The sequence below is a fragment of the Odontesthes bonariensis genome, chromosome 7 (genome assembly GCF_027942865.1).
Source record: "Odontesthes bonariensis isolate fOdoBon6 chromosome 7, fOdoBon6.hap1, whole genome shotgun sequence".
Classification (NCBI taxonomy): domain Eukaryota; kingdom Metazoa; phylum Chordata; class Actinopteri; order Atheriniformes; family Atherinopsidae; genus Odontesthes; species Odontesthes bonariensis.
Window position 1 is genome coordinate 4,484,867 of NC_134512.1, and position 10,938 is coordinate 4,495,804.

The 10,938-nt window shown below is 39.7% G+C and overlaps 1 protein-coding gene across 1 annotated transcript; it reads left to right on the forward strand.

Moving 5' to 3' along the window:
- The first annotated feature begins 668 nt into the window (after nucleotides 1-668).
- On the forward strand, nucleotides 669-8,654 carry iqub (IQ motif and ubiquitin domain containing). The gene is made up of 8 exons (XM_075469288.1): nucleotides 669-808; nucleotides 1,105-1,315; nucleotides 1,418-1,593; nucleotides 4,697-4,867; nucleotides 4,968-5,144; nucleotides 7,658-7,906; nucleotides 8,050-8,235; nucleotides 8,479-8,654. The coding sequence occupies exons 1-8, from the start codon at nucleotides 707-709 to the stop codon at nucleotides 8,578-8,580; spliced, it is 1,374 nt and encodes a 457-aa protein (XP_075325403.1). The 5' UTR covers nucleotides 669-706; the 3' UTR covers nucleotides 8,581-8,654.
- Nucleotides 8,655-10,938: the final 2,284 nt, after the last annotated feature.

The window sequence follows — 10,938 nt, forward strand, 5'->3', positions numbered from 1 at the left end:
GAAAACACTGAGCATAAACACAATACTGTTCATTCAGTCAAACATGGTGCTCTGTATCATTCTGTGGAGATGTTTGTGTCTGTGGAAGGGACTAGGAAAAATAAAGAGGGAAAGATGGATGCAGAAGAATATGAAGCAGCCCTAAGTGAAAACTTTTTCCAGACTGCTCAGGATCCCAGGCTGAGGTGAAGGTTTGCGTTTGAATAAACCTGAAGAACCACCAAGAAAACACAGGACTATCTCAGGAAAGCCCCGAATACGCTGTTGTGGCTCAGTCAAGAGTCTAGACCTGAACCTGACAGAGCAGCTCTCAACACTTGTACTCCCCATCAAATCAGAGCTGGAAAGGTTTCACTGAGAGCAATGAGAAATCTTTCAAGGCAAAGGTGTACCTAGCTCTTAGGATCATCGCTAAGGAGATACAAGGCTGTTGCTGCTGCCAAAGGTGCTCTTGTCAAATGTGGTTTTGGATTTGTTTTTGTGAAGAGTGGAATGTAGTTTGTGGAAAGTAAATTGAGTCCATTTTAAGATGGGCAACAAAGTTTCAAAATTGGTAAGTTCTCATACATGTTTCTTATACACTGTTTGTAGTTTTCCAAATTTGCTTTTCCTTATTCAAGTCTGTGTCTTTGTGTTTATGTTCTTCAAACAGACAGTCGAGCTGAAGTCTCAGATTCAACAGTGTCCAGTCAACATCTCCACCCAGATGACTGGCATTGGCTGCTACATCTCTTGTGTGAATGACAAGCTTGTCACCCCTGGGAAATACATTACTGCTGATGAGTACCATGACAGGAGGCTGAAAGCTGTAAGTAAACACTGAGTATTAGTTATGGGAATGCATTATGGTTTTTTCTTAATTTCAACCTCCAGTGTAAAAAATGTCATTAAATAAGTTCGTAAATCCATATATGTATGAAAAAAAGTCCCATTTTGCATTTACATCTTGGTTAAAGAATATCCCCACTTATACTGTATATCCTGTATAAAAGTGGATAAATTAAATGTGTAAATAGAAAATATACCATAATTTACTTTAAGTATAGATATCAATAGAAGTTCAATTCAGTTTACATATCCATGTCTGTATCGCTATCCACTCAGGTGATCTGCCTGCAATCGTTTGCACGGCGCTGGCTGGCCCAGCAGGTGGTAGACCGGCTGAGGAAGGAGCGAAGCCGGCGCCTGGCCTGGCTTGAGCTGCAGGAGAGGAGAAGGAAGGAGGAGAAGGAAGAGCAGCTGAGGGACCGCCGCCAGCGCTGGATGAACCCACAGAGTAAAGAGGACTTCAACCTGCTATACCACGCTCTGGAGAGTAGGTTTAAGACTGAGAAGAAAGGGCTACAAGTCCCACTCTGTTGTTAATCTGATAATGGTGCTTAGAGTATATTTTTTTAACCATAGATACTTGTTTTAGGATGGAGGAATGAGGAGGAGCAGCAGATAAACATGTCCCTGCGAGGTGCTGAGAGGAAGGAAGCCTTGTACTCATTGCTAGCGCAGGAGACACAGCTCATAGCTGCCATTGGGTGCCATCGTATCGCCATCAAGACCAGCAACGATGAAAAAGTCATTAAGGACTTCTTGGACAAGGTCATAAGTCACTTCTTCTCTAATTGCAGCTCTCTCAGTCTAATGTGCTACAGTCATTCCAATCTTGTACAAACTGTCTTTCCTCAGCGGTCATTATGCAGGGAAAAACATAGTAGTCATCCCAAGCACTTTGCCTTGATTCTTCTCCTTCCTGGTGTTACTTGTACTCTTAGACTGTTACTAGAAAGTTGTTTCTTGACAGTAGTTCTTCTGACTGGAGTCTTGCATTCTTAATTTAATAAATTATCAATTATTATATTATCAATTGTGTATCAAGATTAAAAATGATTTTTTTAAACAGCAAAGTTCTCCTGGAAACTCATCCAATATCTGTAACAGGTAAACAATGGCTGCAATTTGCTTCATTCAAATCCACCTCAACTTCTGTAAATCTTGCTTTACTAAGAAAATACAGCACAAAGGAATTCTCACATTTTGTAAAAAATTATGAAATTTTGCAGGCTTCAATTTGTTTGTTGTTTTTTAGAAAAAAGCTCAGATTCTGAAATTTTTCTTTCGTCTTTCATGTGTCAGAATTTTTGTGTTTTAATGTTGTTCATTGGTAAGTGGAGGTCTTCTGATTCCAAATAGTTTTCCATAATTCTTCATGATGTCTGATAGAGTAGTGTACAGATGAGTACAGATAAAGTCATTGTAGTGGGCGACTTTAATATTCATGTAGATGTTGAAAATGACAGCCTAAATAAAGTTTTATTCTATATTAAATTCTATTGAATTTTCTCAGAGTGTTCACAGACCGACTCACTGCCTTAATCACACCCTTGATCTTGTTCTGACTTAAGGCATTGAGAGTGAACAGTTAACAGTGTTCCCTCATAACCCTGTCTTATCTGATTATTTTCTGATAACCTTTGAGTTTACATTACTTGACTATACAGTTTCTGAGAAGAAATTTACATATAGAAGGTGTCTATCAGAGGATGCTGTAACCAGATTTAAAGAGTTAATTCCATCATCCTTTTCTTCACTGCCATGTGCAGATATGACAGAGGACGGCTACCTAACTTTTACTCCAGCAATACTTGACTCTTGACAGCACTACAGTTTCAGTGCGTACAACTTTGGACAATGTTGCCCCTCTGAAAAGGAAGGTAATCAGTCAGAAGAGGTTGGCTCCTTGGTATAATTCACAGCTGCGTGCTTTAAAGCAGACTGTAAGAAAGCTGGAGAGACAGTGGTGTTTCTCTAATTTGGAAGAGTCTCAATTAGTCTGGAAAGATAGTTTAATAATGTATAAGAAAGCCCTTCGTCAAGCTAGAACTGCTTATTATTCATCATTGATAAAAGAGAATAAGAACAATCCCAGGTTCCTTTCCAGCACTGTAGCCAGTCTGACTAAGAGTCCGAGCTCTGCTGAGCCAGGTATTGATTTAACTCTCAGCAGTGATGATTTCATGAGCTTCTTTATCGATAAAATTGTTTCTATCAGAGAGAAGATCGATGGAGTCCCTCCCACTATTATCAGTGAAGTACAGCAGCTTTAGAAGTATCTTTAGAAGTATCTTTAGAACCTGATTTGTATTTGGACGGCTTCTGCCCAGTTGATCTCTCTGAACTAACAACAGCAATGGTCTCTTCTAAACCATCAACTTGTATTTTAGACCCAATCCCAACCAGACTGTTCAGGGAGGTTTTCTCCTTAATTGACACTTCCATATTGGATTTGATCAATCTGTCTTTGTTGACAGGATATGTACCTCAGACTTTTAAGGTTGCTGTAATTGAACCTTTACTTAAAAAAACCTACTCTTGATTCAGAAGTGTTAGCTAATTATCGACCTACATCCAATCTCCCTTTTATGTCTAAAGTTCTTGAAAAAATAGTTGCAGCTCAGCTTTGTGATCACTTACACAGAAATAATCTGTTTGAAGAGTTTCAGTCAGGATTCAGAGTGCATCATAGCACAGAAACTGCACTGCTGAAAGTTACCAATGATCTCCTCTTAGCCTCTGATAGCGGACTTGTGTCTGTGCTTGTCCTGTTGGATCTCAGTGCTGCATTTGATACGGTCGATCACAGTATCTTATTACACAGACTTGAACATGTTATTGGGATTAAAGGAACTGCATTAGGCTGGTTTAAATCATATTTATCTGAAAGATTCCAGTTTGTTCTTGTAAATGAATGAAGAATCTTCCTCACACACCAGAGTAAGTCATGGAATTCCTCAGGGTTCTGTACTTAGACCGATTCTTTTCACTTTATACATGCTTCCATTAAGTAACATTATTAGACACCATGGCATAAAGTTCCATTGCTATGCTGATGATACTCAGCTGTACTTATCTATAAAACCAGATGAACCCAATAGGTTGGTCAGACTACAAGCATGTCTTAAAGACATAAAGACCTGGATGACTCAGAACTGTCTGCTTCTAAATTCAGACAAACTGAAGTTGTTATCTTTGGACCTGAGCGCTTCGGGGAGAAATTGTCTAGCTATATAGTTACTTTAGATGGTATTTTCTTGGCTTCTAGTACTACAGTGAGGAACTTTGGAGTTATTTTTGACCAGAATTTATCATTTGACTCACATAAAAAAACTGCTCCATGCATTTGTTACTTCAAGATTGGACTATTGAATTCTTTATTATTGGGCTGTCCCACATATTCTCTGAAAAGCCTTCAGTTGTTTCAAAATGCTGCAGCCAGAGTTTTGATGAGAACTAACAGCAGAGATCATATTTCTCCAGTTTTAGCTTCTCTTCATTGGCTCCCTGTTAAATTCAGAATAGAATTTAAGATTCTTCTCCTCACATATAAAGCTCTTAATGGCTGAGCTCCATCACATCTTAAAGATCTTATTATAAGATATTTTACCAGCAGAGCACATCGCTCCCAAACTGCAGGTTTACTTGTGGTTGCTAGAGTTTTTAAAAGTAGAATGGGAGGCAGAACCTTCAGTTATCAGTCCCCTCTCTTGTGGAATAAGCTGCCAGTAAATGTCTGGGAAGCAGACACCCTCTCTACCTTTAAGATCAGGCTTAAAACTTTCCTTTTTGATAAAGCTTATAGTTAGGGATGGCTCAGGTGATCCTGAAACAACTCAGCACTAATGACAATTTGGTGTATCTGTCCCAGACTGCTGCACCTCATCAGTGGCGAGCAGCTGACGGTCGTCTCATCGAGATGGACACTCAGCACACCATCAGAGCCAAAGAGCAGCGAGATCTCTACAACAATATCAGCCTATCCACCCCTGGCAAGGAGCAGAGAATCCATTTCCTGATGACACTTAAAAACACTGTCAAGGTACTACACAACAATATACACAAACAACTCCTATATTATGACTGCACAGAGACCGTGTCCTTTTTTATTGGTAACTTATTCATCTATTTTTTTCGGACAGGACTATGAGTGTCAGCTGACTCGAGATATCATGGATTTGATTGACAGGGAAGTGGACCTGATGGCTCGAGGAGTAAAGGCACACCGTCTAGAGGGTCTGAGGAAGAGAATCTGTACTCTGTTCCTGCAGTACATCAAAACACCAGCATTTAACCCTAGCGTGGCCAAGTATCTCAAAGTAAGCTTAGACTCAAACTGGTCTGACGTCTCATGCTTAGGATACTCTTGAATATCAATATCTCAAGTCCAGTCCACACACAAGTAAAAAAACAACAACAACAAACAAACATATTAGCAAATCTCAAACTGGTATTTTACTTACAATAACATAAAAAATATCAAACATGATAGAAAATTTTAAATGTTGAAAGTGAGACATTTTACTATTTCATGAAAAATATTAGCTCATGTCTTGATGAGAACAAACGAGGAACAGGTGTGTGGCAGGAGCAATCGAGACTCTGCCCCGGACCTCCTGGAAACCTGAGGGGTGTTCCACGAAGCTGGTTTAGCCTGGCTTTTCTCGATAATTCTGGCTAATCTTAGAGAGAGTTCTGTTCCACGAACGTGGCTTATTTGAATGCCCACTGAGTAACCATGGTAACTTATGCCGCTGAACTAGCCTGCTCCTGGGCAGGCTAAAGTTGAAGCTTAGCTTAGCTGCGTCTCAAAGAATGTCCGACCGTCTGAAACAGACTCCCGAAAGAAATGTCCATCTAGAACTCTGCGCTCCCGCAAATCATGTCTTGTATAAAAAACTAAACAAAAACTGGTTATCATATCACCACTTTCACTGTCTCGAAAAATCAATCAGTTGGTGCCAGTGCAACTAAAGAAACGCAACTATACACACGTATTGAACATGAAATTAAATGAGAAAGAACATGGTATTCATTAAAACTAATCAATACCTAACAAACATCCGATCTACACCCACGTAGGACCAGACTCAGAAAAATGGGAAACAGGTAATAATGTTAATAATACAAATTATTGAAAGCTCCTTTCAAAACAGTCAAGGACATTGTACAAACAATATATTAGATAAAAACACAGGAATTAAAACATCATACCATATTAAAAATACACGGAACGGAGCAATCACTGGAGGTAAGCACACTTGAACTGATGGGTTTTGAGTTAAAACTTGAACAGAGGGAGATTTCTTCGTTTGTTTTTCATGTTGAGGGCGAGTACAAATGACAGATTTACAATAATTTAGTAGTGCAAGTGTGTTTGATTTATCGTACAGTTTCATTGGACCACTGTGAACTATTCATTTATTTTATTGGTCTAATGTTACGAGGCAATGGAAAAAAAGAAAAAAAATATATATTAGACGCATCGTATGATAAGCCGCGGTGCTCAAAGCCTGGGAAAAAAGTAGCGGCTTATAGTCCGGAATTTATGGTAGTTCAGCATTGCCTTGATGAGGCAAGGCATTCTCTTTAAAATAAGCCATCTGGCTGGGAACATATGTTGCTCCTGAATCTAAGTATACTTTCTGCATTGATGGTGCCTCTCCACAAGTTACCAGTTCCATAGGCTCTAATGCATCCCCACATCATTGGAGATGCTGGCTGTTGACCTTAGCACTGATAACAAGCAGTATGGTCTCTCCTCTTTTGTTCACAGGATGCATGGTCCATGATTTCTAAAAACAATTTTGAATTTCAATTTGTCTAACCACTGGGCAGTTTCTAATTAGACAGAGAGCATTTTAAATGGGTTTTGGCCCTGAGAAGACAGCAGCTTCTATGGATCATTTCACATATGGCTTATTTCTGTTATCTTAGAGCTGCATTTGTGGATGTGTGGATTTGTGGATAACTGTGTTCACAGACAATAATTTAATAAGTGTTCCTGAACCTGACAGAATGATGCCTGTTTTTGTGTTGTCTTTATTTTATGAAGTGCCAACTGAGTACCTTACCAGAGTATTCATCTAGTATTGATTTCAGCCATGTCCCATCCACACAGAGACGTTTCTGGTTTCTCTTTGTGGTGTAGACGATGGAACTTTCAAAGTCTTCACAGTTTTACATGAAAGGAATATTCTTTTGAAATTGCTCCACAATTAGTGGACACAGTTTTTTTTGCAGATTACTTAACCTCTGTCCATCTTGACAGCTAATATTTATCATGAAACAGTGAAATGTCTACTTTCAACATTGAATATATTTTCTAAGCTGTATTTTGAAAGAAATTTTGGTTTATGAGATTTACCATCATTGCATTCTGTTTTTTCCTCCTTTTTTGATATTTTACACTGCATCAAACATTTTATTTTCTAATTGGGGTTGTATATTTTTTACAATATTTTATAAGTGAAAGGTATCTTCGTTCAGAAAAGCAGTTTGGCACCATTTTAAAAACAATGGCTTTTTCATAAAAACACACTTGGAATCCATATATTAACAGGAAGTAAAGAATCAATAACTCAGTTGTAATAGGCATGTGACGATTCAAAAATGTACCCATAGTGACTGATAAGAACCCTTTGGGCAGCGAATGTGCATACTTGGTGTGAATGTCAACACTACAAACTCAGTTTATGATCATTTTCTCTCTGCAAGTAGTGTAGCGTGCGTTTTAGACCAGATTTAATAGTGCATAGAAAAGGTATGTTTAAAGAAAAGCATGCCATGTATGTGTGAACAAGGTCTCACTACGACTGATAATCTATCCTAGGTTCCTCAGAATCCCAACCAGCTGAGGAATGACATGTTCCTCTGCCGCAGCTGTCATCATTACCTGCGCTCTGCTGACTTCACTGTGTCTGCCAGTGGCGGTCGAAATGATCGGTGCCAGCATTGCTCCACACTCAACAACATAGCTAGATCCCGTGATGAATTCTCTTTGTACAAAAACATCCTGAGGAGGTTGCAAGTCAATGAGCAGGGGCTGAACAAGGAAGCTAAGATCCCATTTTTGCTGCAGGTAAACACTGGTTTCACTCTGCGTCTTTGTAATTTTGATTGATTTCACTCTATGCTCTAGGTGCCTTAAGTGAATTCTCCTTCACAGTTTGATTTTATATGTTTATAATGCACATACGCAAACATTCACATCTACATCCTCAGGTGGAGGACATGCAGTATCTGGTAGAAGTATTATGGGCATCCCGCTCAGCTATTAATGGCAGTGTGGACCTCTACAACCTGGTCTTTGTTCGCTGGGTGCGTCAGAAGGACTGGAGCCCCTGGAACTGCATCCTGCTCTCAAAAGAAGAGACTTCAGCTCACTTAGAAGTGGAGGACATCGACAAGGTTTGTCCATGTAAATACTTCTGCTTTTAGCACAAGGAACCCTCTAGTATTATTGGCTCACAGTCTCTAGTTCTCAGTCAGCAGTTTGAAAGAACCCCTGAAGAAGGTGTTCATAACTAAAGTGGTGGGACTGCACACAGATTAATTTTGTTACACTAATTTTGTATGAGTTTAAAATATTCTGTCCAGTCCTCCAGAATCAGCTGTTCCACTGACTTAGTATCCCCTTCTGTTTGTATTCAGGCATACGAGACAACATTTATCCGCTGGGTAGAACACAAACACACGATAGCTCGCCAGCACTTCAGCCAGATCCCTGTTATGGTTAAGTATCTGGATTCTTAGCCATCTGCTGCCCAGGGCAACCAGTTTGTCTCCAAGCCCATCCCCATGGCGACTGACAAGCATGACAGGCAGCATACCAGCCTCAACTCATTAAAAACACTGTGTATGTTTTGTGTGTTTTTGTCACTGCTTTTTGTTTTCCTTCAACGCTCATGTAGTCTTTAATTTTTTTAAACATTCTGAGAAAAAATATAAAAGACAGTTCATAATGATTAGGCTCATGAGTCTGACTCACATTCATTTATGTTTTGTTTTGTTTCGCTATACTCAGAGGCACAGGCATCAGCAAAGCTGAAGCCCACACAGCCAGTGTTCTCATAATTTTTTGCAGCACCATTGTGAATCTTTTATTTGTGAGCTTTTATTTTATTTTAATTAATTAATTTATTTGTTTAAATTTTAATTGAAAGGAAGAATGAAAGAAAGAGGGAGAGTGAGGGGAAAAATAATGGAGATAGAACCATAAAACAGACAACCAGCTGCTGCATCTGTGGAAGAAAAGACACCAGGACGCAGACCCCACACCTTGACCTAGAGCCCTAGAGCCACCCTTCTACCCGGCCCTGCGGCCACCACCTGCCATTCCTCACGGCAACCCTGCCCGCCGCCAGGTCAGACACAAAGCTCCCCCACAATCACCAGTCAAGCACCCCCAACCCCCTCCCCTAGAGACCACAAGAAACCCACATCCCCAGAACCTACCCAACCCCCCAGAGCAGTAAGATCACAACCCCTTGCCCCAACTAAGTGATGGAACTAATAAAGGAGGGCCAGAGATAATTTACTCCAGCCAAATTATGTTTTGAGTAACCAGACATTATGTCATTACTTCCAAAAGTTGTAGAATACCAAGGCACTCATCTTCTTTGTAGTTAAAATGCCTTTATTTTATGGGCAAAACATGATTAAAACACTTCGACGCGTTTCGGCATGAAGCCTTCTTTTTATACTTTTTTGGGACCAAATATGTCGACTATTTTCTCCTACACCCCAGAAGAAGACCGACAGATCATCAGTACTTCCCCCCTCCTTGAAGAACTGGACTCTACAGCCTCTCCTGACCCAGACATTGAGAAGAATTTCATAGACCTCAAGAACCTGATGATCAAGGATATCAAACTAGATCTACATGGAATCACACTCTCAGACTACTGGAGGAAAAACCTAATTCCAAGAGGCCTAAGACTAAGAAAATTTCCAGCTTATGGAGGAACAGACGATACTGACTTTAAGAACAAGTGGGAAGCTATCTTGAACAAGTGTTCATTTGACCTAATGTTGTTACTCATAGAAGAGACCAAAAAAAGACAGAGAAGTCCTCAAGAGTGAAATCTTACAAAGATTGTTGCCCAATATGAAGACAGGGAACATTTCACACACCTGGAGCAGAAAATGAAAGAAGATTTACAGCAATTCACACAAAAACTCAAACAAGAAAAATTTAGAAAGTTCAAAAGAGATGATATGGATTACAAGAAGGGAAATGTTTATATATGGAAAAATCAAACCTACAAACACAGGGACTCCGCTCAGCCTCGTAGAAGACCAAGGACAGTCTCCTTTAACATCACCAGCAGTGATGATGAAGCACATTTGAGCACAAACTCAAAAACTGAAGAAAGGGGCTCTTTTTTAGACCAGAGGCAGAAGCAACAACAACAGAAGGCCACCACCACCACCAAATCAGGACGAAAACCCCAACATGCAAAAAGAAACCAGCAAGAAGAGGAAGAAAAAAGAAACACCGCCAGACGGCCTACGAGGAGTTACAAAGGGACACAGTAATCAACATATCAGGAAAACCTCTTTCAGAAAACTGCACCGATGTGCTATCAAAGGGCTTGTCTTTTGCTCCAACCTACTCATCCAGAGAATTTGACACCAAGATTGACCTCTACAGGTTCTATAGAAACTTGCACCTTAAAGCCTGGTACATTATGAACAGTCAAACTTCAAAGACTCATATTGACTCTGTTCGCACTACTCCACAAGGAACTCCCTTTAAACCTAAATCTACCTTTTGCCCGGTCACTGTAAGTGCTACTCTGAGTACTTTTACCAAGAAAGTGGATTTTGAAGTAGATAAAATGAGCGTTGTGCACTTGAACAGATGATGAAAGATGATGATTTGATAATTAAAAGAGCTGATAAGGGAGGAGCTGTGGTTGTTTGGGGAAAAGATAAATACATAAAAGAGGCAAATAGACAACTGAATGATCCTGAATACTATGAGGTTTTGAAACACAACCCTACAGAGGTCTTGAAAATGGAGTTGAAAAACATACCGACTGAAGCTAAAGAAAAAGACTGGATTTCTGATGGTGAATGTAAATTTCTTTTCAATGAGCATCCTAAAGT